The sequence below is a fragment of the Notolepis coatsorum genome (assembly GCF_963971535.1).
Source record: "Notolepis coatsorum genome assembly, chromosome: 9".
Classification (NCBI taxonomy): domain Eukaryota; kingdom Metazoa; phylum Chordata; class Actinopteri; order Aulopiformes; family Paralepididae; genus Notolepis; species Notolepis coatsorum.
Genome location: NC_140173.1, coordinates 143,380,358 through 143,407,299, shown reverse-complemented (window position 1 = coordinate 143,407,299; position 26,942 = coordinate 143,380,358). Strand labels below are relative to the sequence as shown.

Sequence of the window (26,942 nt, the reverse complement as noted above, 5' to 3'; positions counted from 1 at the left end):
TAGTCTAAACGCAAAATTCAAAGTGAGACCACCGTAAGACGACTTTTGCGGTTTCTGTTCAGACTCTCTCCGTCTAAACGTAGCCTAAGTCCTCTCCTCCAACACGCTTTCACTTTATTCTCCCTACAATTTACACCATCAAATGCAGGACAATACCTACAAAATAGTTAAAAAACGTGTGTATAACACAGCACTATCATCTTGTCCACGATAGGGACAAGGCAGGCAGGAAAAGAAAAGAAACCACATCTCTAAAGTTACCCTGTTTTACTCATGTTACAAGTTATTTATCATACTTATCACCACCGGCTTCAGCTATTTTTAGGTGGGTGGGCTTGAGAGCCGAGGTGGGAGGGCTAGTGGTGGAAAGAGAGAGACACAGAGAGAGAGAGAGAGAGAGAGAGAGAGAGAGAGAGAGAGAGAGAGAGAGAGAGAGAGAGAGAGAGAGAGAGAGAGAGAGAGAGAGAGAGAGAGAGAGAGAGAGAGAGAGAGAGAGAGAGAAAAAGTTTTAATGCTGCAGTATCATTCCCCCATATATTAAGTGCAACTTAAATCATTCACGTAGATTTTAATAGATATTGAATACATCCAAGTTCAAATAAAATATATAGCTGTATTGAATTCATTGTAATTCTTTCTTGTTTCTTAAATTTGTCTAAATAAATAAATATGGTGATAACAAATGATTATATATTGTTATAGTGGCAGATCAATCGGCTATGAGCTTTCTCCTGCTCCAAGTTACAGTATATTATATTAGCCTTTAATAATCCACTATCAGTCGACCTCTACTGGGAACTATTTGACTACTATTTGAAGATTAATTTACATTATGGGCAAATAAAGACATTTTCTTTGTTAAGATTTGGATTTTGTGTGTCCTGTGTTGCCCACACTTATGGCCACTAAGGAAAGGTCAAACTCTCTGAAGTCGCCGGGGCTTTTTGGACCCGTGGGCGGAGAGCAAAGGGATTTAGAATGACTCATAAATGCTCTGGAAGTTGGATATGAGCATTTTTTCAATAAGTATGGATGCCTGAACACAGAATGACACCAGTATCACTGACTACCACGGCAAGCCTATAGAAAATTATTCTATTTAATAATAATTATTATTATTATAAATGTCTCTCTCTCTGTCTATATCTCTGTATCTCTCTCTCTCTCTCTCTCTCTCTCTCTCTCTCTCTCTCTCTCTCTCTCTCTCTCTCTCTCTCTCTCTCTCTCTCTCTCTCTCTCTCTCTATCTATATATTATATATTACATTACTATACTATTATATCTAATGTGTTCAGGTAAACCTCGATCTTAGGAATAGTATAGTATAACCGAGATTGTATAAAATAGCATGTACAGAAAGACCCAGTGCCTCATCCGTAGCTAACAGTGTTTTGCACTAACACAGGACCTAGCATGTCCTACTATGCTCTGTAAATAAATTATGTACATATATCGATATGCCCTACTCTGTTTACTTGTTTTATTGCACAATGTCGTTTTATTGGATTCTATTATATGTTACTACTATTGTATTATTTATGCACATCGTTGCGGGCAAGACCACCCGCATTGTCATTGTATACTTGTATGCCGTGACAAATAAAACTCTTGACTTGACTTGACTTTGCCAGTCACACACCTATAAGTGATGAACTGCACTACTTGTGGTTGTTTTTAGATATTTTACAGACATCTTATACTTGTGCTACATGTTTTTGGACTGTCCTACAAAACTATCAACTTGAAGCACCAGTACTATGTGCAGAAAAGGTTAACGTACAGCCCTGGATAGGGATGCACCGAAATTTCGGCCACCGAAAGTTTTCGGCCGAAAATGACCAAAAATGGCCTTTCGGCTTTCGGCCAAAAGTGTTTTTTCACCGAAAATATATCACAGAAACAGAAACAACCTGTAACCTAACGCATGTTGTTGTGATGATGTCATCAAAACGTGGCTTCAGTCATTACATGCGCTCTGTTTCTATGTGTCGCGCTGTTTCTATGTAAACTCAGCGCGCAACGCGTCCAATAAATGCGTCTTTAACATGCTTTATATCCTTATTTACTATATGCCCGTTGCGGTTAACTTAACACTTTGATCGCCAGGGTTAAATTCATAATTTACCATCCCTCGCCAGCCCTATTTAACATGGAGAAGTTCCCCTTCTTTGCAGGGCTATAACTTTTTAAATTGTATTGCTAAATTGACATTACTATGGCCCATTCAACGTCCTATATCTATTGTTCAGGGTGTAGAAACGTTATACTTTTTCATTCACATATTCATACTAAAATACGGTCTAAAGTATAAGTATGTTTTTATCGTTTTCTGCAGCTTTCTCCAGAAATTGATTTATAGCCCTAAATGCATTATATTGATGATCAGATACAGTTTGATAGGAATCTGTGCGAGATAAAAAATGTCAACTGGACGTGCTTCTAGGAGTTACTAAGTATGATCTGATGTTGACCGGATGGGCGGGGGGTCGTTTATAATTCCGTGGCCAACGTTATATCATTCATCTAGTGTGGGTGATATGATCATTAGAGCAGTTAGTATCGAACACATTGAAAAATAACGCTGGATATTACCGTATCTTCCTCGCGCCGTTGGACGATGAGCGTGGAACTGAAATATTCCTATTATGGGATGTAGAAATATCCGATCCATTTCCAGGTTGTATAATAGTATATACGTCCAAATCATGTTGTTTATCGAGTTATTGGTAACGGATCGCTATCCATTGTGTCAACGATAGCGAGTGCCCGGACGAAATATGGGTGAGCACCACTTCATCCGCATCACTTCCTGTTTGGGCGATCCGCCGATCGGCCACCAGATGGCGCTCTTGAACCGTTGGAGAGTTGAGAGGGGCTCAACAGTACATATCATGTCTCCGGGGGAGAAATATGATTTCGATCACAGATTTTTGAAATATTGATATCAAAGACGCTGCCCAGCGTCTTCGGCAGAATGAGCATGGCGGGGAAAGACGCTGCCCAGCGTTTTCGGCGATTAAAGTGTTAAGAGGGGGGGGATTGTGTTTCTCACATTGACGCTGTCTGTTGTTGATAATATAATCTGAAGAGCATTATTATTATTATCATTCTCGAGAATACACGTCGCGCGTCTACTGTGCCAAAGTCAAGAGAGCACATTCATCTGCGGACTAGAAAGGTGCGCTCAGTAGAGCACAGATGTCCGCCACTTGACTTGGAATTAATGTACTGTATGTAGGCCTGCCGCGATAAGCAATAAATCGATTAATTGCCGCGATAATTAAAATGAATGCAATGATTTTGACGGGCGCGATTAATTGCTATTTGCGCGTTTGTTTTAATGAGGCGGAACCAGTGCCCCTTGCAGTCTCTCTCCGTGTGGGTTGGCCGCTGGCGTTACTACAGAGCACAGCACGGGAGCTCCGTGGGGCAGTAGCAACGCCACATATAGCTTAATACATTTCTCAATAGTGTTGCTCCTTTTAACCAAGTAGCGTTATTTGTAGTGTAACGTTAGAATAACACAGAATAACGTTAATACAATTACATGCATCATTGTTTACAATGAACGGGTGGGGCTAGTCAAAGCACTGGAGACGGGGACAAGTTAAACATGAATTAATTTATTATAACGGGTCGTTTTCGAGTCGTGCTGCAGTGCCTACGCACCACAGCTATTCTATTATATACTGCTTTGACGCTTCCTCCTCATCGTTGATTGCCTGTAGTAGCTGCATCTAACGTTAGTAGCTAACGTTAAAACTAAAAAACACAACCGGACGAGACAAGTTGTCGGCTAGGATAATCACAACAATACTTCCGGTCCGGTCGGTGGGCTTCAAAATAAAAGTTTTGGGAAATACATTTCTCAAAAAAATTCTCTAACCGGTCGCAATAATATCGCTTATCGCGATATTTTCGGGGGCAATTAATCGCCCAGCAAAATGTGTTATCGTGGCAGGCCTAACTGTATGCATTCAGAAGTGCTGAATAAATGTTTTATGGACCCATAATAGTGATTATTTATTATTTAAGTTAAGTTTTGCCATAATCATATATTTTTCCATAATCAGGTAGCTGAACAACATTGGTAAAAAAAAAAATTCTATTCTATGAATCATTTTCGGCCTTTCGGCATTCGGTTTTCGGCCAACTGTTTCCTATTTTCGGTATCGGTTTCGGCCAAGAATTTCCCATTCGGTGCATCCCTAGCCCTGGAGTGAATGTCAGGATGTAATTCAGGCTGGGTATTCAAGGCTCTCTGCAGCAGTGTGACACACTGCTCAATGGACACACCGGCCAGAGGAATGACAACCGATCCTGTTGAAAGGTTTGCTGACATTTTCCTTTAATGAGCAGGCGATCTGTGATTGATTGTGCCCTACTTTCAGTTTGCTTTGCAGTGTGGAAGAATCGCCACATGCGCACCGTGACCAACTACTTCATAGTGAACCTTTCCTTCGCCGACGTCTTGGTGACCATCACCTGTCTGCCTGCGAGTCTGGTGGTCAACATCACAGAGACTTGGTTCTTGGGAAACATGCTGTGCAAAGTTCTGCCTTATCTACAGGTAAGAGGATGATTCAGACACCTGTCAGTTCTGCCTTATCTACAGGTCAGAGGATGACTCAGACACCTGTCAGTTCTGCCTTATCTACAGGTAAGAGGATGACTCAGACACCTGTCAGTTCTGCCTTATCTACAGGTAAGAGGATGACTCAGACACCTGTCAGTTCTGCCTTATCTACAGGTAAGAGGATGACTCAGACACCTGTCAGTTCTGCCTTATCTACAGGTCAGAGGATGACTCAGACACCTGTCAGTTCTGCCTTATCTACAGGTAAGAGGATGACTCAGACACCTGTCAGTTCTGCCTTATCTACAGGTAAGAGGATGACTCAGACACCTGTCAGTTCTGCCTTATCGCTATCTTGATTTGACATTAAAGGGACACTTCACCAAAAAAACTAAAAACAATGCTGATTTATAATCTCACACACACATCCAAAAACTGTTTCGCACATATTCATTTAGTTTGACAGTTGAGAGTAAATTAGTCTGAATATGCCCACCACCAGTGATGTCATTGGGGACCTTGGATCCTTAATTACAGCTCAATGAAATGAATGATCATTGCATTTATATAGCGCTTTTCTAGACACTCAAAGCGCTTTACAATGTAGGGTGGAAATTGCCTCCTTCACCACCACTGTGTTCTGTGTAGCACCCAACCTTCGGCTATGCAGGCTCAATGGCTGCCATACACCTGGCACCAGACACTGCATGGCTGAATTGAAAGGCTCAGGAGACAGGGTTTGATCAGCCGATTAGGTGGCCTTGATGTCAGCGACCTGATTGGAGGGAATTTGTCCAGGAACCTCGGGGGATCTCCCTACTCCTTGCGAATCCTTTAACGACCGGATTCAGATAACGTAGCAGTCCCTATAAGACAAGGTGTTGCTATTTTTTCATCTACATAATTTCACGGTTCTGTAATTAACACAACGCAATAACTCAATGTCCCCGATGACATCACTGGTGGCTAGGGCTGTCCCCGACTAAGGATTTGTATAGTCGCCAAAATGAGCCGATTAGTCAACTATGGGAAAAAATATATATATGAAACAAAATATATATATATATTTTTTTTTATCATTCCATTTGGGCTGTGGGGGGTGCTTAATGTCTGAAGGAGTCGACGGAAGGCTTCTTGTTCTCTGCGAAAGCATGCAATTGGTCCACTGATGGATACATCTTGTCTAGTCTAGTGTGTTCATTAGATGGGTGAAATCCTCTTTCAGTGCCTCTGTGCCTGTTTTCTTAGGCAGTTAGCCTCTGGTATGCATGCCATTAGCGTTAGCCATGCTTCTAGGCCTATTTTCTTTTGGAAAGAATGATAATTTTTTTTATATTTTTGTAAATTATAATATATATATATTTTTTGCATTCGACTAAGAGGTTGGCAGTCGACTACGGCTCCTTTCGATCGATTAGTCGACTATTTTACTAATCGGGGTCAGCCCTACTGGTGGCCATATTCAAACTAATTTACTCTCAATAACTGTCAAACTAAATTAATGTGTGCAGAACTGTTTTTTTGGATGTGTGTGAGATTATGTGTGTACCCATTTTATTTCGTTTATTGTTTTAACTGTGGACCTCTTTTGGCTCTGGTGGAAATAATTAACTATAATAAAAATAAAAAAAACTATAAAACTAATAATTGTTTAGGTCAATAGGAGAATTGTCTTAGACGGGACTCAACGAGCCCCTGGCCGAGGGGGTCCCGTAATGAGTGCCTAGAATCACAGAATACGTTGATATTTATACAGGACAGGAAAGGGGTGGGGTCAGGTGACCAGGTGATCAGGTTATACCGGAAAGGGATCCCGTCTGCTTGAAGCCTTTCTCCAACGTGTTCGTGTTTCCGCGTCTCTGATTGGCCAGGTCATGTGACATGTACGCCCAATCGTGGGACCGCAAGTTTTTACACTGGTTAAGCTTAGGCGCTCTTTCGAAGTTGGTTAAAGGTTAGAGTTTGTCTTAGAGCATGGCGATAGAACGCCTGCCCTGATTCCAAACTCTAACCTCAACCAACTGCGAAAGAGTCGCCTAAGCTTAACCAGTGATAAACTAGGCGTTAGGTAGTTTGCAGGCTGTTCGACCCGGAAATAGGCGCAGAACCGTCCCACGATTGGCGCACATGTCACATGACCTGGCCAATCAGAGCGCAAAACGGGAACCCGGAAACACGGACGCGTTGGAGAAAAGCTACACGCATCCCGTCTACCCCGTCTCCCTTGATCAATCCCTTTGACACTATAGTGGGTATGTGTGGGGGGGGGGGGTAGGTGACAGTGGGGCAACAAATATATCGAGAGTAAACCCGACAAGCCCAACTCAGATAGAGTTTTCCACCTGGCAGCTGTGTGTATTTGCCATGTCTCGCCCCTTCATCAACGGAGGCCGACACACAGTATTCCAATACACATCTCACTACACCCTGCACATGTATAATCACGGAGGCGCGTGGAAACGCAGATTTTACTTTTACTTTTACTCAATTACATTTCAGAGGAAAAAAACATACTTTTGACTCCTTACATTTAAAATGCAGACCTACAAAGTACAAATCTCGCAGGTCCAACCATTTTAATTAGTATATTTGTTTCTCTGGCCGAACTAACGTTAACGTTATTAATCCTGCGGCCGCAATTTATTTAAAAACAGCCAATCAAATCCCCATCAATGGAAAATTAACCCACCCATACCCATGCTGTTTGGTCCTTGTGCAAGACTAGAAAGCGGTGTTGGATTCTTTGATAATCAGCTAGTATCACCTCGTCACCTGTGGTTCCGTGAAGTTTTCTGCGTTGTGTTTAGCTCTTTCATATCGTACTGACCCTCTGATACCCTCTCTCCTACCCCGTGGATGCATTCGTCTCAAAAACAATTAACGAGACACTGGAAGCAGGATACCTCTCCTGGTGTTATTCTCAAACATACTCTGTACAAGGTGGAAACACAGTTCTGAAAGGTCCTTGAAAAGTCTTTGAAGAAACTAAATTCATTATTCTAATGATCTCTCTTGTCGGCCCGCTCGGTGGTTGTTGCGGCCTAGCTATTATCCAAAAAGCCTCCCCTGTTAGCCAAAGCTAGCTCGTGGCAACCCTCTCTCACTGGGATGTCAAATCTGGGGCTGCTCCATTGGCAATGAATGAGGCTGTGATTTTACGAGGCCATAGTATGTTTGTGTGTGAGCTCTTACACCCAAATGAGGTTCCGCTTCTATAGTCCAGACTAGAAATAGGCGGCACGGTGGTGTAGTGGTTAACACTGTCGCCTCACAGCAAGAAGGTCCAGGGTTCGAATCCCGCTTGGGGACCAGGTTTCCATGATGCCAGTTACCCAGGTGGGGTATCTCCCAGGCCTTTCTGTGTGGAGTTTGCATGTTCTCCCCGTGCTCGCAAGGGTTTCCCCCCCGATAAGATAAACCCAATGGAAAAACATGCACAACAACAAGATCGCTAACGCTGTGGCGTCCTTGACGAAGACGGACAGGAGCACTTGGATTGGTCCCCTGGCGCGGCTCACGTGGCGCCTGTCTGCTCCCGGCTGCCCTTGGGGGGGAAGGACGACGGGATGGGTTAATCGCAGATACGCATTGTATGCATGGTTCGCATGTGTGCCAAATGATGACCTCGGAGCAGGTCCTAAATTATTATTATTATTATTATTATAAATGCTGGAATTATAAACCTCATCCGAGTGTAAAAACTCAAGATTTTTCCTCTTATTTTCTAGGCTATTTCAGTGTCCGCGTCGGTCCTCACGCTGAGCTGCATCGCCCAGGACCGCTGGTATGCAATCTGCCACCCGTTGATGTTCAAGAGCACGGCCAAGCGAGCCCGCCGGTGCATCGTGGTGATCTGGGCGGTGTCCTGTGTCATCATGATCCCTCAGGCCGTCGTGATGGAGTGTCGGAGTCTGCTGCCGCCGGAGCTCACCAACAAGACCAGCCTGTTCACCGTGTGCGACGAGCACTGGGGAGGTTCGTCCCAAGGTTCCTTCCTAATCTCACGAAGGTTTTTTAGTCACTGAAAGTAAACGAGTCGTGTGGCTGATAACGGGACCAGGGCCGTAGCTGGGGGGGGGGGGAGCTTAGGATGATTCCAGGGGCAAATTATTATTATTTTTTTTTTACTAGACATCACTCAGGTGTATTATTGATGCTCTCATTGATACTATGTTTGTTTCTGAAGTGTGTGTGTGTGTGTGTGTGTGTGTGTGTGTGTGTGTGTGTGTGTGTGTGTGTGTGTGTGTGTGTGTGTGTGTGTGTGTGTGTGTGTGTGTGTGTGTGTGCGTGCGTGCGTGCGTGCGTGCGTGCGTGCGTGCGTGCGTGCGTGCGTGCGTGCGTGCGTGTGTGTGTGTGTGTGTGAGAAATATAGAGAGAGAGGGGGGGGGGCTTTGGTAGACTATTGCATTGGTCCATTCATTGAAGATGAACGCAATGCGACATCCTTTACTAGGCTCACCCACCAACAGTGCAGGTGCTGAAGAACTGCTGATCCGAATGTATAGGTAAAAACCATATTATGCGTTTTCATCAACAAATAAATGACCACAAAAAAAAAATTCTCTCGCGCGGTTACGCCGTGCGCTCGCATTCACTAGGGGCCGACTAATACATTCTTTCATGTGGCCCAGAATCTACAGCTACGCCCCTGAACGGGACCACTGGCATTCTAAAGGGGGTTGCCTGGTCAATAGAATCTTGACATCGACACACTTCAGTGTTGTTGTCAAGGAAACAATGTTGATGTCTAGCGACCTGGGCCCCGTTCCATGTACCTGGATAACTGAGTTAGCCGGATAACTTTAGCTGGATAACTGGGTTAGCCGGACTTTCCGGTTTCATGTACGTGGATTTTCCAGATCACCATGCCAACAGATCCAAAAGTTTGAGCCTGCTCGAAAGCAGAGTTCAAGTTCAAGTTAGCCCGATCACGCAGAGCCACGCCCCCGCAAAGAAGTGACAGCTCGTTTCCTGAAACTATTCCCACAGTCTACGATCTGCATTATACCATTCTGAATTACGTTTTTGTGCTCCATTCTTCCAGAGGGGGCTTTTGAAATATAAAATAGACCCAAAATGCTGATATTAAATTCACTTTGTCCTAAATAATGCACGTTATATACCGTGGCGACGGTGGCGCTCGCTCGTGCGATGTACACAAAAATGTGGTTATTTTAATTGTAACTGGGATTAAGATGTCTGATGAGATGCGCTGTTTGACGGATTTGAGAAATTGAATGAGCCGTTGACGTCACATGAATGAATGAGGATAAAGAAATAAAACTTCATTCAAAATAAGGAATATTCTAAACACGGGTCTCTCGTTCATTAATGTATAAACAATGAATTTATCCCATCTGGCACAGTGGCCCAGCGGTAGTGCTCAAGCCTGCAAACCTTGCGACCCGGGTTCAAATCCCGGTGTTTCCAATATGATTTTTTTGAATATAATATTAATGATTATACGCCAAAGTAGCCTGGTTTTAAGTTAAAATATTATAAATCTACATGCATTGAGCATGTCATTCTTTATATAGCTCTCAACGTGCACCAAATTGAATTATTCCTATATTGCAAAAACAAGGAGACGACTAGGGTCTTGAACCCCGGTCGTCCGTGTGAAAGTCAAAAGAACAACCCGTTAGACCACATTGGAGTTAAGTTAAAGATTGACTATACATCAATCAATGGGCAAGAGGGCCGTATCGTAATTCTGTATAACAGTTAACTAATTCTTTTCGCTAGCAAGATCTCATTTGATTATTCAATCCAGCAGGCAAGTTTAAAGAAATATAATCTGATTGATTGAGGTAATGAGGGACTTAGAATTAGCCTATAGATAACGCATTTAACTTGTCGGCGAGGCGATTGAGCCGTATTGCAATCTGTCAATAAAGTCTTAAATCAATTAATCAATCAATGCCGTTGAGAATCAGGGTCTCTGCCATCGATACGTGCTGGCTTTTCACCTAAAACGGCCGCGCGCATTTAGCCTGACTCGCAAGTCTGGCTTGAGTTAACGAGACTGAATCCACCTTTGTGAAACAGGAAAATCCCGGCTTCGAACATCGGGTTAACTGAAGCTGGATAATGGACATCTTGATCGACTTAGTTGAACCACGTACATGAAACAGGGCCCTGGTTTTTCGAAATATTTGGGTTTGTTCCTGCACAAAGCCCTCGGTAATGAGATAAGATATTCCTTTATTGATCCCCTTGGGGGAAATTCAGGCGTCATAGCAGCATGGGGGGAGGGGGGGGGACGGGGGGTTGGGTACAGGTATGGGCAGGGTAATAGTATAAGGCCTGGTCCAGACTAAAACGACAGAAGTAAAACAAAAACATCTACCTCTATTTCAGGATGCTTCCTATCCATTGAAATGATAAGAATGCAGGGGTAAGTTGACGAGGGTCAAGGCATAACCTGACCCATCGGGGGGTTAATAGAACAATTGACTTTTTCAAGTTTAAATCTGATGTAGGTGCATTATCATTTTCAAAATAGCCTTATTTATTCTTTGTTCTTAAAAGGTAACTAAACAATATAAAACCAGACAAATAAAGTGTATTACGTGTATAATACGTCATGTGTTAATCATCATGCGACATTGCCTCGTCAAAACAATTGTATTCCACCCACCAAACAGAGTGAGTAAATACAACAGTAGCTGAGTCAACTTGCCCCACTCTCCCTACTAAGCTACCCATCATCCCATACATGTAGTGATCTGATCTATTGGGACTAATTGAGTTTTGACTGAGGGCCAAACATTGAAATGAGGGCATTGTAACAACGAAAACTTTAACTAAGGTCAAACTTTCAATCTTGCAAAAATGCCGATCACTGAAATCGCTAGCAAATGTACCTGCAATGATGACGTAATCTGCCTAGTTGCTGCTATGCAAACAGTAGCCAGCAAGCTTTCAACAAGCTGTGTATTTCACATCACTAACAGATCAATACAGTCCGTATTTACTCATTCACTGCCAGCCATTACCCTTATCCCGTTCTAGCTGGGCCACGCTTTAAAGATAGGGGTGTTGTTTGTAGAGCTATATCTATATTCTATATTATAGCTATGGAGACAATACTATGGTCATTTGACAGTCAGTATCTTCCGTCGAACATGCAAAAAATAATAAATGTTTTCATGTATACGTTCGCGCGTTATCCCGTGGTGAATATTGTATAATTTCTGTCCCCGACTAAGGATTTGTATAGTCGACTTGTAGTAGACTAAATTAGCCGATAGTCGACTATTAGTCGACTATGAAATATTTTTTTTATTATTATTATTATAATTTTTTTCATCATTCCATTTGGGCTGTGGGGGTGCTTAATGTCTGAAGGAGTCGACGGAAGGCTTCTTGTCCTGCGAAAGCATGCAATTGGTCCACTGATGGATACATCTTGATATTTGTCTAGTCTAGTGTGTTCATTAGATGGGTGAAATCCTCTTTCAGTGCCTCTGTGCCTGTTTTCTTAGGCAGTTAGCCTCTGGTATGAGTGCCATTAGCGTTAGCCACGCTTCTAGGCCTCTTTTCTTTTGGAAAGAATGATAACAAAAAAGAAAATTATAATATATATATATATTTTTTTGCATTCAACTAAGGTTGGCAGTCGACTACGGCTCATTTCGATCGATTAGTCGACTATTCGACTAATAGGGGTCAGCCCTAATAATTTCAGAGTGATCTAGGCTAATTCCTGAAAAACAGAATTATAGGGCGCTACGTGAATTTTGCTAAAAGCATTGGCGTTTCATCCCTGGACATGCTACTATTCACACACCGAAGGCGGAGGCTACCATGCCAGGTGCCAACCTGCTCATCAGGAGCAATTAGGGGTTAAGTGTCTTGCTCAAGGACACATCGACATGCTGCCCGGGAGGAGCGGGAATCGAACCGGGAGCCTCCGGATTGCCAGACGACTGCTCTACCTCCTGAGCCACTGTCGCCCCCCCCCCCCTAGTTTCTGATGCTTTGATCGCCAGTAACGGCACACACGCTGATCAGCTAGATCGATATGAAATCATTGCAGGATCAAGGTGGAATTGACGTCAGATAGTCCTTACCTTTGATCGGGGTTATTCCAAAAATAATATTCCAATTGTCTGATCGCGATTTCCAGTATTGATGTCCATCTGGTCCACGACATAATCCGGCACAACACATGCATTGAGTGTCCTGGACACGTTTCAATGTGATCGGGTGAACGGCTAGGCTTGCCTGGACAAAGATTCTCCGCCGGGAGGGGTTTAAATGTAACACACGGTCTGGAACAGGGTTCACTGCACTCTCGATACTGCCACCTAGCAGGATCTGGCCGGTAGTGCACCCTCAGGGTCCCAGTATGCCTTTTAACGGCAACATACAGGTCTGTGACACTGAATAGAATATTAAAATCGGACCAAATAACGTGATTGGTGTTCAACGGTTGTTGAGAAAACATGTATATACATGGACGGCGCAGATTGAGTTAAGTGATGTTGTGTTTCTTTTTCAAATATAGCCACGAGTAAAGACCCTAACCCTATCAAAACAGCAGTCAAAGTGTATATTTTCAGCACTACGTTTGTTTACCAATGATTTTAAGTGTTATTAGCTAAATATGAGCTTATAAAAATGTCTGTGCATTGCACCAGAAAACGATTTTGATGCATGGACAGGAAAGCTGTCATGAAATCATTGTAGTCCTAAGAAAGAGACCCAGGGCTTTCGATGGACATCTAAATGTAATAAAACTACACTATGCAGCTCACACCAGCCACATACAAACGTACTGTATGCCAACCATTTTTCTCTTACAAATATTGACGTGAAAATCGTGTTTATATCTCACGGGTCGAACAGGTGATCAGATAAGACCGTGATCAGATAAGACCAGCGGGGTCTTTCAGAGTATACAAAAAAGAATCTCTGAAACACGAAACACAAGACCACAAGACCACTACAAATGGGGGGGGGGGGTCACCCTATGCCATGCTCTACAAGTCAAGAGTCAAGTCAAGTCAAGTCAAGAGTTTTAATTGTCACGGCATACAGGTATACAATGAAATGCGGGTGGTCTTGCCCGCAACGATGTGCAATACAGTGGTACATATAATAGAATCAAAAGAAGAAAACAACATTGTGCAGTAACAGGTAACAGGTAACATGGAGTGACATCTCGGTATCTGTACATAGTTATTTACAGAGCATGTGGGACATGCTAGTTAGCTTTGGTAGTGCAATACACTGTTCCTGTTATTCTAATTTAAAGTGTCCTTTCCTTTGGCCATAAGTGTGCGTGTGTGCGACATGAGTGTGTGCCCGCTCATGTTAAAGTGTTAAGTGGCTGCTCGTGTGTGAGCGTGCACAGTGTGCGTGTCGTGTGTGTGTTCATGTGTGCTTGTGTGTGGACAGTTCAATGTTCTGAGCACTCAATGTTCATTGTTCATGGCTCTGATGGCCTGGGGGAAGAAGCTGAGCCTAAGCCGCTCTGTCCTAGTAGCTGGGGTTCGCAGGCGTCTGCCTGACCTCAGCAGCTGAAACAGGCTGTTATTGGGGTGGTGAGGGTCTTTCATTATCCTGCAGGCTCTGGATTTGCACCTCTTGTTGTATAGGACCTGCAGGGGGGGTAGTGCAATACCCGTGGTACGCTCGGCTGAGCGCACCACTCTCTGTAGGGCCTTCTTGTCCTGTGCCGTGCTGTTTCCATACCAGGCAGTGATGTTTCCGGTCAGGATGCTCTCTACAGCTCCTGAGTAGAAGGACTGGAGTATCTTTCCCGATACTCTGAAGAGGGGTGTACAGTGCGACATATATATCGCACGTGCTACAGCAACAGCTGTCTGTGCGATGGATGGATTTACTTCAGTAGCACTGGTGCGATAGGGATTCGGTTCATATAGATACTCTTATTTTGAAAATCCTGTAGCGGGTCTCATTTCTGCCCACGCGCAGCTCCAGCTAGGCTCCGAAAGCTAGCAACGTTCAGGTGCATATGATACTCTTATTTTGAAAAAACTCTTGTGACAACTCGACGAGTCGTATCCGCCCTATCCGTGCTTCTGCTAGCAGAGCAGCGCGTTGGTCGGTTGGTGCGCACTGCTGCGTTAACACAGCAGTGCGCCTACACGTCCCGAAATAAGTCTGTGGTGTTTTTTCTTTCTCGCAACGGGTCAAATGCATCTACATGCTTTGCACCGTCGCCATTCCTTTATGCGCACATCGCCCGAAATTAACGTTTATGTACCATTACAATCACTACAACGTTAGCAAGCTAACAAGCTAATCCTGATCAGAGGCGCAGAGCCAGCAGACACAGTGTGGAAAGGGAAATGGGGGGGCACTCTCTCCCCTTCCCTGTGTGTGTGCGTGCGTTTGGAAAGACGATGAAGTCACTAGTCAGGACTCAGGGCAGGAGTATATTATAGTAAACTGAGGATGGACAGATAATGATGATATTCAAATATAAACAAGTTTCGAGAGGAGTGAAAGTTTGAAGACAGACTAGACTACAATATGATGCGGGGTGGTGAGTTGAAACAGTGTGTGTGAATGAATGAATTAAAACTTTATTTAACAGATTGCAGAATGGGTACAGTACGGCTCAATACACACAATTGTTAAGGGGATGCAGACCAGAGAAAGACGTTTGTCTTGTTTACATCAGGGTCCCCCATTGTGTGTGTGTGTGTGTGTGTGTCCCAACCGACCCCACTTCTATGTTTCAATAAATTATTTGCATTTAAAACTATTAACGCTGACTCATTCCTTCAGTCCACTCAAAATTATGCTAATATTCCTTATGTTGTTTATGATATTAATTGAAAATAGCATATGAGAGTATCATAGTAATAATAACACATGGCGATATACTAAATGACAGCCAAACATGGCACTGCAACTAAATAACACAAATACAATAGGCACATTTGTGACTGTTACAAATATAACACGTTTTATACTTGTGCTACAAGATTTTGGCCTGTGCTACAAAACTATCAACCTCTGTAGCACCAGTGCTATGTGCAAAAAAAGTTAACGTACAGCCCCAGTCAGGTGGTAGAGACGCTGTTTCGCCTTCTTTACTACTGTGTCTATGTGTGTTGACCATGTCAGGTCCTCTGAGATGTGGACCCCCAGGTACTTGAAGAACATACTGTAGAATAGAATATCAGCAGTCGTTACCTTTATGCTTCATGTATAGCATGGTACCACAGAATCACATCATCCAGACCCAATTCTGACATCATTGATATTGCTCCTGCCCAGAATATTTTTACAGCTGGCCAGTCCCATGGCAGATGGCGTAGTGAGCCTCTATTACCACAATTATGGCAGCAGAGCTTTTTATTTGTCATCCATCTTTGAAAAACTGACAGGCATGATACTGTATATGCTCTATTCTATATTTTAAACTGTATGATCCTAAATCTGCCACATTTAGATCCACTCAGAGCCGTCATCCTTTGTGAAGGAGGAGTAGTGGAGTCGCCCTATCGATGTCTGAACTTCTAAATGTAATAGCTCCCCTCAGGAAGACAGGAAGTCCTACAGGCTACTGCCAATTTCCTGGTTCAAGTCGTCAGATTTTAGAAAATCTATTTGAGATCATTATGGCACCTTCATCGAGGCGCTATTTCACGGTGTAGTGGCCCACCGTCTTTATGCCGTACGAATGGTTTTCACAGGTGCCACTTGCATGCTGTGTTCCTTCCATTTTTTCCCCCATTCAAGCTGTTAAAATGATGAGATCATTTAAATTTCACTGAGCAGGGTGCGTGTAGCTTTATGCCAAGCAAGCAGTGCAAAAATTTACCGTAGTGGCGTGCAGTAATGCGCCTTTCATTTTCCGCCGCCCAGCGCCCAGGTCGCGCGGAAATAGGCTGTCTATTGCCATTCTCTTTGACAAACTCTAACCTTAACCAGCTCCTTAACAGCGCCTAAACTTAACCGTTCTAACCTTAACCAACTCCGAAACAATGCCTAACCTTAACCTTAACCTTAACCATGCCTAACCTTAACCATAGAAATTATATTGCCATTCTCTTTGACAAACTCTAACCTTAACCAGCTCCTTAACAGCGCCTAAACTTAACCGTTCTAACCTTAACCAACTCCGAAACAATGCCTAACCTTAACCTTAACCTTAACCATGCCTAACCTTAACCGGCGAAAGAATACACGTTAAAAAAAAATCACGTTAAAAAATATTTTCGATGGGATTCGAACTCGCCAGCAAACGAGCCATAGGATCCACAGCCATGTGGCCTTGCCAATTGAGCTATTTCTAGATACTGAATAAGGGGCGGTGACTTATATATATTGAGCTCCGCTCGTGTCGAACCAAGGCGGGATCTCATGCGCATGCGCGGGCACCTCGCGCGAGCACGCCGGCGCACGCACGCACCTGAGCGAGCACGCCGCCGCCGGTGCACGCACGGTAGCATTTGTCTGAAAAGAAGGGCGCTTTACCGCACTGGCGTGCGGTGACGAATGCGGAAGCATTTTTGCACTGCTTGCTTGGCATTAAGGAAAACGCGAGCAGGGTTTATGTTTCTCTTGCTCACGTCAGTCACACACAATAGTCCCCCTGAAGAGATCCTGTCATTACGTTACTCACCTTAACAAATCAGCTATCTTTTTGTGACACTAAACTCTCCGCTCGGTGGTAAATTGGGTTGATGTTGGTTTTGTTTCATCAATAAATGAGGCAGAATACACAGTGAATCCATCCTTTTTTGTTTATTGCACTTGTTCCTGCTGCAAACAAATCCTGAATGAAATGAATCCTATGCGAGGCATTAAAGATGGTGGCTTTCTGCTTTTGTGCAGACTCTCCAACGTGTGACGCATCTCTCTTCTGACTAATCAGTGGTCTCCTGCAGTGTTTCACGTGACTTTTCTGGTACCACTTCTACCCGCTTGGAACCTCGACAGAGCAGGGACTAAAAAAGTACCCAAAAAGTACCCAAAAAATACCTGGTACCAGGTACTTTGGTAATGGAAAACCGAAAATGCCGAGTAGAGTAGAGTCGACTAGTCGAGTAGGTACCATGCAGTGGAAAAGCGTTAGTAGTTCTTGTCGTCTTTTCTTCCTCTGTCTTAACTCGTCTCCGAAGATGTGCGTTTGAAAAAGAACGGGTCTGTCTCCTTCTCTCCTCCACAGCGGAAATGTACCCCAAGGTCTATCACAGCTGCTTCTTCATCGTCACATACCTGGCACCGCTCGTCCTCATGGTCCTGGCGTACATCCAGATCTGCCGCAAGTTGTGGCGCCAACAGGTGCGCAATGTAAGTTGACCTTTAACACTTTGAGTGCCAGCCACGAGAAATCTTGTTAGTTCATGCCAGGGAACAAAATAAGTACCCGCCAAGCGCCAATGGCTGGCAGATTTAAGGTTTGGCGAGTAACAATGAGAGGTCTGCCCGCCACCTGGCGTGTAACAAAATAGTTCATATCGATACTCTTATTTTGAAAATCCTGTGGCGGGTCTCATTTCCGCCCCAAGCGCAGCTCCAGCTATAATATCTATGGCTCCGACAGCTAGCAACGTTCGGTTCATATCGATACTCTTATTTTGAAAATCCCGTGGCAACTCGGCGAGTCATATCCGCCCAGTCCGTGCTGTCTGCTGGCATTAAGCAGAGCAGGACTACAGAGCAGGGCTACAGAGCAGTCCGCCTATTTTGCGACCCGAAATAAGTCTGTGGTGGGTTTTTTTCTCACAACGGGTCAAATGCATCGAACATGCTTGGCATCGTTGCCATTCCTTTATGCCCACATCGCCCGAAATTAACGTTACGTTAGCGTAAGCTAACAAGCTAATCCTGATCAGAGGCAGAGCCTCAGAACATCAGAAAGTGTGGACTGGGGAAAGGGAAAGGGCGGGGGGGCACTATCCCTTTCTCTGTGTGTGTGCGCGTTTGGAAAGACGATGAAGTCAGGAGTATATTATAGTAAACTGAGGATTACTGAGGATGGACAGATAATGTTGATATTCAAATATAAAAAAAATTATAATAATAAATGAATTCATGATCATCAAGCAACATAAAACAATTGTAGAAACGGTTTGGGAGAGGAAGGGGTTTTTAGGTTGCGTGTTGTGAGTTCCAAAAAAAATTACTTGAAGTTTAAAGCTCAATATATCAAAACGTGGCACTTTACAGTGAACATTTTGTATATTTGTCTATTTGTATTAAAAACAATAGATTGTTTTTTCATTTAAATGTCTGGAAGAGCTAAATAAATTTTTTTCAAATTATATTTTCGTTACCTTTTTTGAGTTGATCTAAATGTTACTGATTGTGTTAAATGGGCTTATGATATCGTCTCGTATCGATTGCAGGCACCTGCATCGTATCGTATCGTGGCAGATATCGGCAAATATCGTATCGTTGTCCAAAGAATCGATATCGTATCGTATCGTGATGAAACTGGTGATTCCCACCCCTAGTAGAGTCCATACATCCAACACCAAATCCCATAATTCCTTACACGTAACGTGTCTGGCTGTGTGACGTCAACTTGTCAGCATGAAAATGACATGGCAAACATGGCACTGCAACTAAATAACACAAATACAACTGCACATTTGTGACTGTTACAAATATAACACGTTTTATACTTGTGCTACAAGACTTTGGCCTGTGCTACAAAACTATCAACCTCTGTACTGTAGCACCAGTGCTATGTGCAAAAAAAGTTAACGTACAGCGAGTAGATCAAGCATCTGGGCAAGTATACATGCCCTGATGCCTCAGTGTATGGCAGTGTAAAAAGGTTGGTTGCCCTATAAATATATATACATATATATATATATATATATATATATATATATATATATATATATATATATATGCGGTAATTAAATATATAAATGTAAATATTATTATTATTAAATGGGTTACAATTACAAATATGTGGAAGTGGAACCATATGGAAGGAGTAAGCCTGCCGCTAAAAAGAAAACCCACCGCGCCTTTCTCAGACAAAAAAGAAAGTTTCGAGAGGAGTGGAAGTTTGAAGACAGACTAGACTACAATGTGATGTGGGGCACTTTGGAGTATTTTCTGGTACTTTGGCATATTTTGGGGTATTTGGGGGTATTTTAGGGTACTTTGGGGGTATTTTGGGGTATTTTGGGGTATACTTTGGGGTACTTTTGGAGGTATTTTAGGGTACTTTTGGGTATTTTGGGGTACTTTGGAGAAACGTACATAGTAATATGGTATTTTTTCCACATTTGGGTACCTTTCACATTTGAACCGATACGGTACCGGTACCTGTGAATCGATACCGGTACCCAACGGTACCTTTTTTCGGTACTTTAGTCTAAAAAAATGTATTTACCTACCTCAGTCGCGAAAAAAAGAATCCTAACTTCAAATAACTACAATTTCGACCGTTTTCGGCTTGCCATTGCTCCACCTGCTTTGTTGTTGAATCAAGTCAAATCCTAGGTAAGCATATATTGTGCGTGTGAACGTTGACATGAAAAAAAAAAAAAAAAAAAAAAAAATTGTATATCACTTGAATCGATACTCGGTAGTACCGACGTGTTTCGGTTCGGTACCTCAAAAGAACCGAATTCGGTACCCATCCCTACGTGACTGTACTGTACGTCTGTTTCTGTTTTTCCAAAAACAGATCCCCGGGAGCCCGTCGGCGTCGCAGCAGAGAAGGTGGAGGTCCCTGCAGTGTTTCGCTCGGGCCCCGGGCCCCGCAGAGTCGGCCTGCAGGGTCAAGACGACCGTGGTCTCCGCCGAGGTCAGACAGGTCCGCGCTCGGCGGAGGACGGCACGCATGCTGATGGTGGTGCTGTGCGTGTTCGCCGTCTGCTACCTGCCGACCCACGTGCTGAACATCATGAAGAGGTGACGGACCCGAGGCGCCGCGAGGATAAATACTAGTATATTATAATACTCAGTTTATCGCGTTAATTAGATTAATTAATTACACAGCTAATTAACGCGTTATGAAAATTTACTCAAAATTAATTACATATTTTTTTTTTTTTTTTTTTATCTCATTCATTCCATAAGCATGTAGAATACACATTTACATAATTTTTTTTTAATATGGTCCATTTGCATGTTCTTGGTATCTGATTCTAGGGACATGTGATTGATTGAATGAACATTTTATTTTGAGTAAATTGTAATGAACCAAGCGAGAATATCAATAAATTTTTTTTCATCTTTGACTGTGAATAACACCATGCTCAAATGGACCAGACCTGAAAGATCTAAGCAAATTTATAGATGGAAGATGATTAAACATAAGGTTTTGTAGATACAGTACTGAATTCTGCCATCCGGACACATGCAATTTGAAATATGATTATAGAATATAGAATATCAGGCATAAAATGGTTATGCGATTAAAATGCGATTAATTAGATTAATTAATTACAAATCATGTAATTAATTAGATAAATTTTTTTAATTGCCTGCCAGCACTAATAAATACACTGTAAAAACTGGGATTGGGGTCAATTCATATTTATTAAATAATTATTAGTAACCTATACATAATAAAAAAAAGCATTTTACACAGTTTTAGTTTAATACAATTTGCTGTTTAAAAGTGACCAGATGACACGCAGTTTTTACAGTGTAGTCTAGTGGTGGATATCTTGTTGTTCCACCCCACAGGTGAAAATCTGCATAAAATGTATACCTAAGTAAATGGAATATTGCACCACTTCTACAAGGGCCATTTGCATATTCTTGGTATCTAGGTACATCTATGGACCTCAGTGAATGTATTCACAGTGTCAGGAATATTGTGTCTATTACTAGGCTTGCTTAAATTGTGATGAAACAAAGGAAAATATGAATTATGATTTTTCTTTTCATCTTTGACAGTGAATAACACCATGATAATAATGACCAGACTTAAAAAACTGCCACTGACCTCGTTCAGTACCCTCTTGAGATTATGTGTACAAAAGATCTAAGGAAATTAATAAAGGGAAGATGATAAAACCGAAGGTTCTGTATATACAGTACTGAATTCTCCCATCCGGACCAATGCAATTTGAAATATTATTATAGAATATAATTATATATATTATTATAGCCAATTCGCACATTTATATATATATATATATATACATATAGTATCTTTCAAATGCCCGAGTTCAATTTGGATTTAGTATCACCAGGCATGCATAATAACAGATAATGATATCTACTGTAATTTTCTGTAGTTTTTTATTTTCCTCACAGTGCAACCATTTTGAAACGAATTTCAGATCTAATTGTTCCTACATGCTAACAATAGGGAGGAGAAACTAACTGCGTTTCAATATTTGTCAAATCGTTACCTTTTGTGGCTTATTATCGCGAATTATTATAGTTATTGTCATAATTCAACTCTGAACTTTGAACCCCCATAAAACTTGAAGGGAAATGTAGTTCGGAAAAATTTCAACGCTAATCCACAGCTATGCATTCCCTCGACAAAATGGCAAAAAAAAAAAACGACAATTCAGTTTTTTCAACATTTTCAAAATGGTCGCCGTCTCGGATTATAGTTCAGCAAAACGAGAAGGTAAAACCATAGACACTTTTAACCTATTGCTAACCTATTGCTAAACTAACGTTTTACATTCTACATGCTTTTGTGACATGTTAGTGATGTTAATACTTGAAAACGTTTGATTTTAAAATCGCAAATTATTTCCATCACTCATAAAAATATGCCTATATGATCATAATGTCAAAAGGGGTCAGTACCGACCCCGTGGGGGGGAACAGGTTAATTCATTCAATGGCATACGCTGTCCCCATCTCTGCCGCTTCAGGCCATCTTAAAATGGTAATTTTCGCGGTGTTTCACAATGTTTGCAGAGCTGTGTGTTCTGTATTATAGCTGTGGAGACAATGGTGTGGCTCATTTGACAGACACTACTTGTAGTCCAACATGGAAAAAAGAGTTTGTTTCTACACTGTAGTTTGTAGTTTATTACACGCTAAACATCGCGCATTTCCAAGATAATCCAGTCTTTTTCCATAGAACGTGAGATAAAACACGTTATATGCAATAAGCCCAAACCGTTCTGGTTGATCCCCTGAAACCCCAAATACTCCCTAATCAAAGGTATATAGGCTACCATGTACACATGTACCTTCACACATTTTTTGTTTTAACTCAAAACTGTAATGGTGTTTGTCGAGCATGTTTTACGTCCGGTAAAACACAAAACTGTGATCGTTAGAAAAACATGTTTCAGGTTCGGTAAAATAGACATAGAATATACCTTACCTTAGCCAGAAGGTATTCCAAAAAGAATAATTCCAAGTGATCGCGTCGCCATCGCGATTACCAGTGTATACTGTACGTCTATACACGTTTCGATGGAAAATACGCTTCGGCAACGGAATTTCGAGGCGATCGCTGTGAATCTCTGTTCAAGCAGGAGGAGGAGCCCTTACCAAAAGAAAATGGTACTGCGATACTGCCACCTGGTGATATTCGATCGGCATTGCAATTCCAAGCGTTTGGCGCTCAAGTGTTGGCCAGCAAACACGTAATATTATGTGGTTGGCGCTGAATGAGGTAAGGGCCAGCACGCAAAACGTATGTCCCTGAATTGACGGATATATTTTTCAGGATGGCCTAGAGCAGTGGTTCCCAAACTTTTTGTTTATGCGGACCACTAATTGTTATAAAAAAAGAATTGCGGACCACCTCGTACCACAGTAAAAATAAATAAAAATCAAACGTATATAAAGTAAAGACCGGAGATGGGAGGTGTGCACGCATGCACACACACACACACACACACACACACACACACACACACACACACACACACACACACACACACACACACACACACACACACACACACACACACACACACACACACACACACACACACACACACACACACACACACACACACACACACATGTTTACGCTTATAGCAGACTTAATGATTTTAGAATAGTTCAGCTAATGAAGTTAATAGTCGTTTTATAGTGTAATTTGTCTCAGCGCGGATTTGGTAGAGAGAGAGAGACTGGAAACAGATAACGTTATCACTTACCTAATGAGACGGGTGATGTTGCTTCGCAGATGAAAAAGTGTCACTGACTTCCCCTGAAGACTCCGATTGAGTCCATTCAAATGCTCAAAAATATCTGCCATGTGCCAATTTGGCAAGCCACACTGAGCATCACAGAAACGATGAGAAAGATAACATTTTTAGTCAAGTAAATACATAATTTTTTTATCCACTTTTTTCTCCCCATTTTCTATTTTTCTCCCATCCCAATTTCGTATTTTCCAATTCTTCCCTCCCCTGTCTTGAACGTTGCTAGACGATGCCTCCCACTGGTCAGTTGTGTAGTGAGGACAGAAGCCTTGCATCACGTGTCCCCTCCGGTACACGAGGAGGCAGCCTGTTGCATCTTTTCACCGCAGCAGCTCGAGCTCTCAGTGGCGAGGAGTAACGCGTGGGAGGCTCACGCTGCCCCCGCTACTTCCTGCTTCCGCCGCACCGGCGTCACCAAACCGACCTGTAGGAGTCGCTGTCCACAACGTCCAATCCCCACCCACCGGCTTTCCCACCCTCTAACACTTGCCAATTGTGTTAGTATGAACGACCGGCCAGCCGGTAGCAACGCCGAGAGCTGGGCTCGAACCCAGCGTCTCCTGTGTTAGAGGCGAGCGCCTTGCCCACTGCGCCAATCAGCCGCCAAAGTAAATACATTCTAACTTCATCACGCAACTCGTAGAGCCGTGCAAGCACCGGTCCTCTCGATAGCCAGCGGACCTCGGTGTGGAGAAGTAATTGCCGGTGATCACTGCCCATCTCATCGCATAAAGCTGCAAACAACCGTGAATTCAATGGACGGGCCTTGATAAAATTGACGGTTCTTACCGCTTCGTCCAAAACTGTTTTGAGATCAGCAGGCATTTTTTTTGCCAGCTAGAGCCTCCCTGTGGATGCAGCAGTGAATAGATTTAGCGTGCGGAGCCACTGCTTAAAGGGGAACTATTTTACTATTTCTTTCACTATTTGGGAACTTTTACACAATTCCTGTGAGTCTATGGAACACCTCTGTACGTTTTATTTTTCCAAAAAATCATTGTTTTGTATTTCTAATCAAGTACTCAAAAACAGCATTTTTCTACCTCAAGATCTTAAGCCATTTTGAGGCTGGGCTCCAACCACTGTGTGGCCTGGTGCCAACTGCCACATCAACTGCCACATTATTATGCAGCTGAGAAATCTCTGACATCACAGATATGCACATTTTCAGATGACTCAGTTCAGTGAGGGTGAATATTGAGGAGAATTGGAAGAATGCGCCAATATGAGAATTAGAGACATAGATCCTATTAATATAAGTCCACATAGCTAGGAAACAATGCTAAACACTGAAAAAGGCGATTTATAAGATAGTTCCCCTTTAAGTAAGTAAGTAAGTGTAAGTGCAGAGGTGCAGGTGTGTCGGTAAAACTGTCGTGACACACAAGCGAGCGCCACTATTTACCCATAATGATTATCCTAATTTGAGCGAATAACAAACTATAATATCATGTTTTATATTACACAACTGTTTTACAATTTTATTTTAAATTAAAATTATATTATATACATTTTCAATTTTATTTAGCTTTTTTTCCCCACAGACCACCTGCAATACCCTCACGGACCACAGTTTGGGAACCACTGGCCATAGAAGGGTAAAGAGGTCGGCCAGTAACCGCAAGGTCGCTGGTTCTTCGAACCCCACCACTGACAGGAGGGTGTGTTCCAGTTGTGAGCTGCGGTGACTGAAGGGTGGCCGGTATTACATCTACGGTACCCACCACCCTGCCTAAGTGCCCTTGAGCAAGGCACTGAACCCCAAAACGCTGCGCCAGGGACGCTGCACTGCCGGCGACCCTGCGCTCTGACCTCTCTGATGAAATGCATACTGTGTGGGGCGACCATCTACTCATAAATGTGCATTGCAAAAGATGACGATTCACACTTGACAAATGTTTCTGAAAGGCGACGGACAATGTTATAGCAAAGTCAATGAAACTTGACCATGTGCCATATTCAGATTCAGTTTTATTGTTGCATCTTGTCACATTTACAGACAAAAAGAGCAAAACTATTAGGTCTCGCCCCCTCGACCCACAGCAGTCAATAAAATACACAATCGAATACATACGAAAGAAAACAATAAAAACCAGCATAATAATGATTTAAGAAAAAGGGACAGTGGTGAGAGTGGTGATATAAAAAGTGCAACAGTAGAATAAAATATATCATTCTCTTTAACCGCAGAGTCTTGGGGACCTTCAGGAACACGACGGACAGAGAGATGGTGTACGCGTGGTTCACCTTCTCCCACTGGCTCTTATACGCCAACAGCGCCGCCAATCCCATCATCTATAACTTTCTAAGCGGTGAGTCAGGGACCTGCCTCAACATTGCACACCGTCTTTGGGATCTCACCACCGCCCCCTGCTGGACAGTACGGCACAAGACAATATGAAGTAACCCCTCCACTCAGACTGCATTCACACAGTCTGCAGTATTCTTTCATTCAATCTTTATTATTGAATCTAGAAAAAGATCATCGAGAGCACGCTCTCCTTTACAATGATGTCGAGAGGAACAATACGTAATAGGGAGGTGTAGTCTGACGTCACTGGTTGTTCCACCCGTATAGGGATTCATTATTGGGAAAATGGATGATCGGCTATTGTAATAATTCTGCCGCATGGAAATTGCACAAAATGAGTTCCCTTCTACCACTAACATTACTGTTACCTTTTAATCTGTAGACCGTTTTCGCCTAAAGGTACATGCCTAAGTAAATGGAAGATTGCTCCACTTCTGCAAGGTCAATTTGCATGTTCTTGGTATCTAGGAACATCTAGGGACCTGGGGGTATGTATTTCCAGTGTCAGAAATATTGTGTATGTTACTAGGCTGAGTAAATTGTAATGAATAAATTAATTATGATTAATTATGAATCATGATTTATGATTTTGATGATGATGATAAAAAATTGATGCGGGCACGAGAAAATGCTCACTGAGCTCATTCACCACCTTATTGAGATCATGTGTACAAAAAATCTAAGCAAATGAACCGCGGGAAGATGATTAAACAGAAGTATTTGTAGATACAGTAATTAATGATAATCGACTTTAATTATAAATTCATATTTGACCTTGAACTTGACCTTGACCTTATTATGGCCAAATCATACATCTATGGATAGGGAAAATGCTCCTCTTTCCAATGGCAGGGTTGAATCTGGATTTAGTCATTTCTTGCGGTTTTTACGATAATTAGCATTTTCCGATAAATTTGTATTTCCGATAAAACATATAAAACATCGGTAAAAATTAAAA

The 26,942-nt window shown here is 42.5% G+C and overlaps 1 protein-coding gene across 1 annotated transcript in view; it reads left to right on the top strand.

The window, feature by feature from the left end:
- hcrtr2 (hypocretin (orexin) receptor 2) overlaps positions 1-26,942 on the top strand; it is a gene marked incomplete at both ends in the record, with an annotated part of 55,368 nt that overhangs the window by 17,650 nt on the left and 10,776 nt on the right. The window contains 5 exons of the mRNA XM_084322034.1: positions 4,404-4,570; positions 8,305-8,551; positions 17,733-17,848; positions 20,217-20,443; positions 25,864-25,985. Of these exons, the coding sequence (XP_084178160.1) occupies positions 4,404-4,570; positions 8,305-8,551; positions 17,733-17,848; positions 20,217-20,443; positions 25,864-25,985 (879 nt within the window). The remainder of the gene's footprint in view (positions 1-4,403; positions 4,571-8,304; positions 8,552-17,732; positions 17,849-20,216; positions 20,444-25,863; positions 25,986-26,942) is intronic.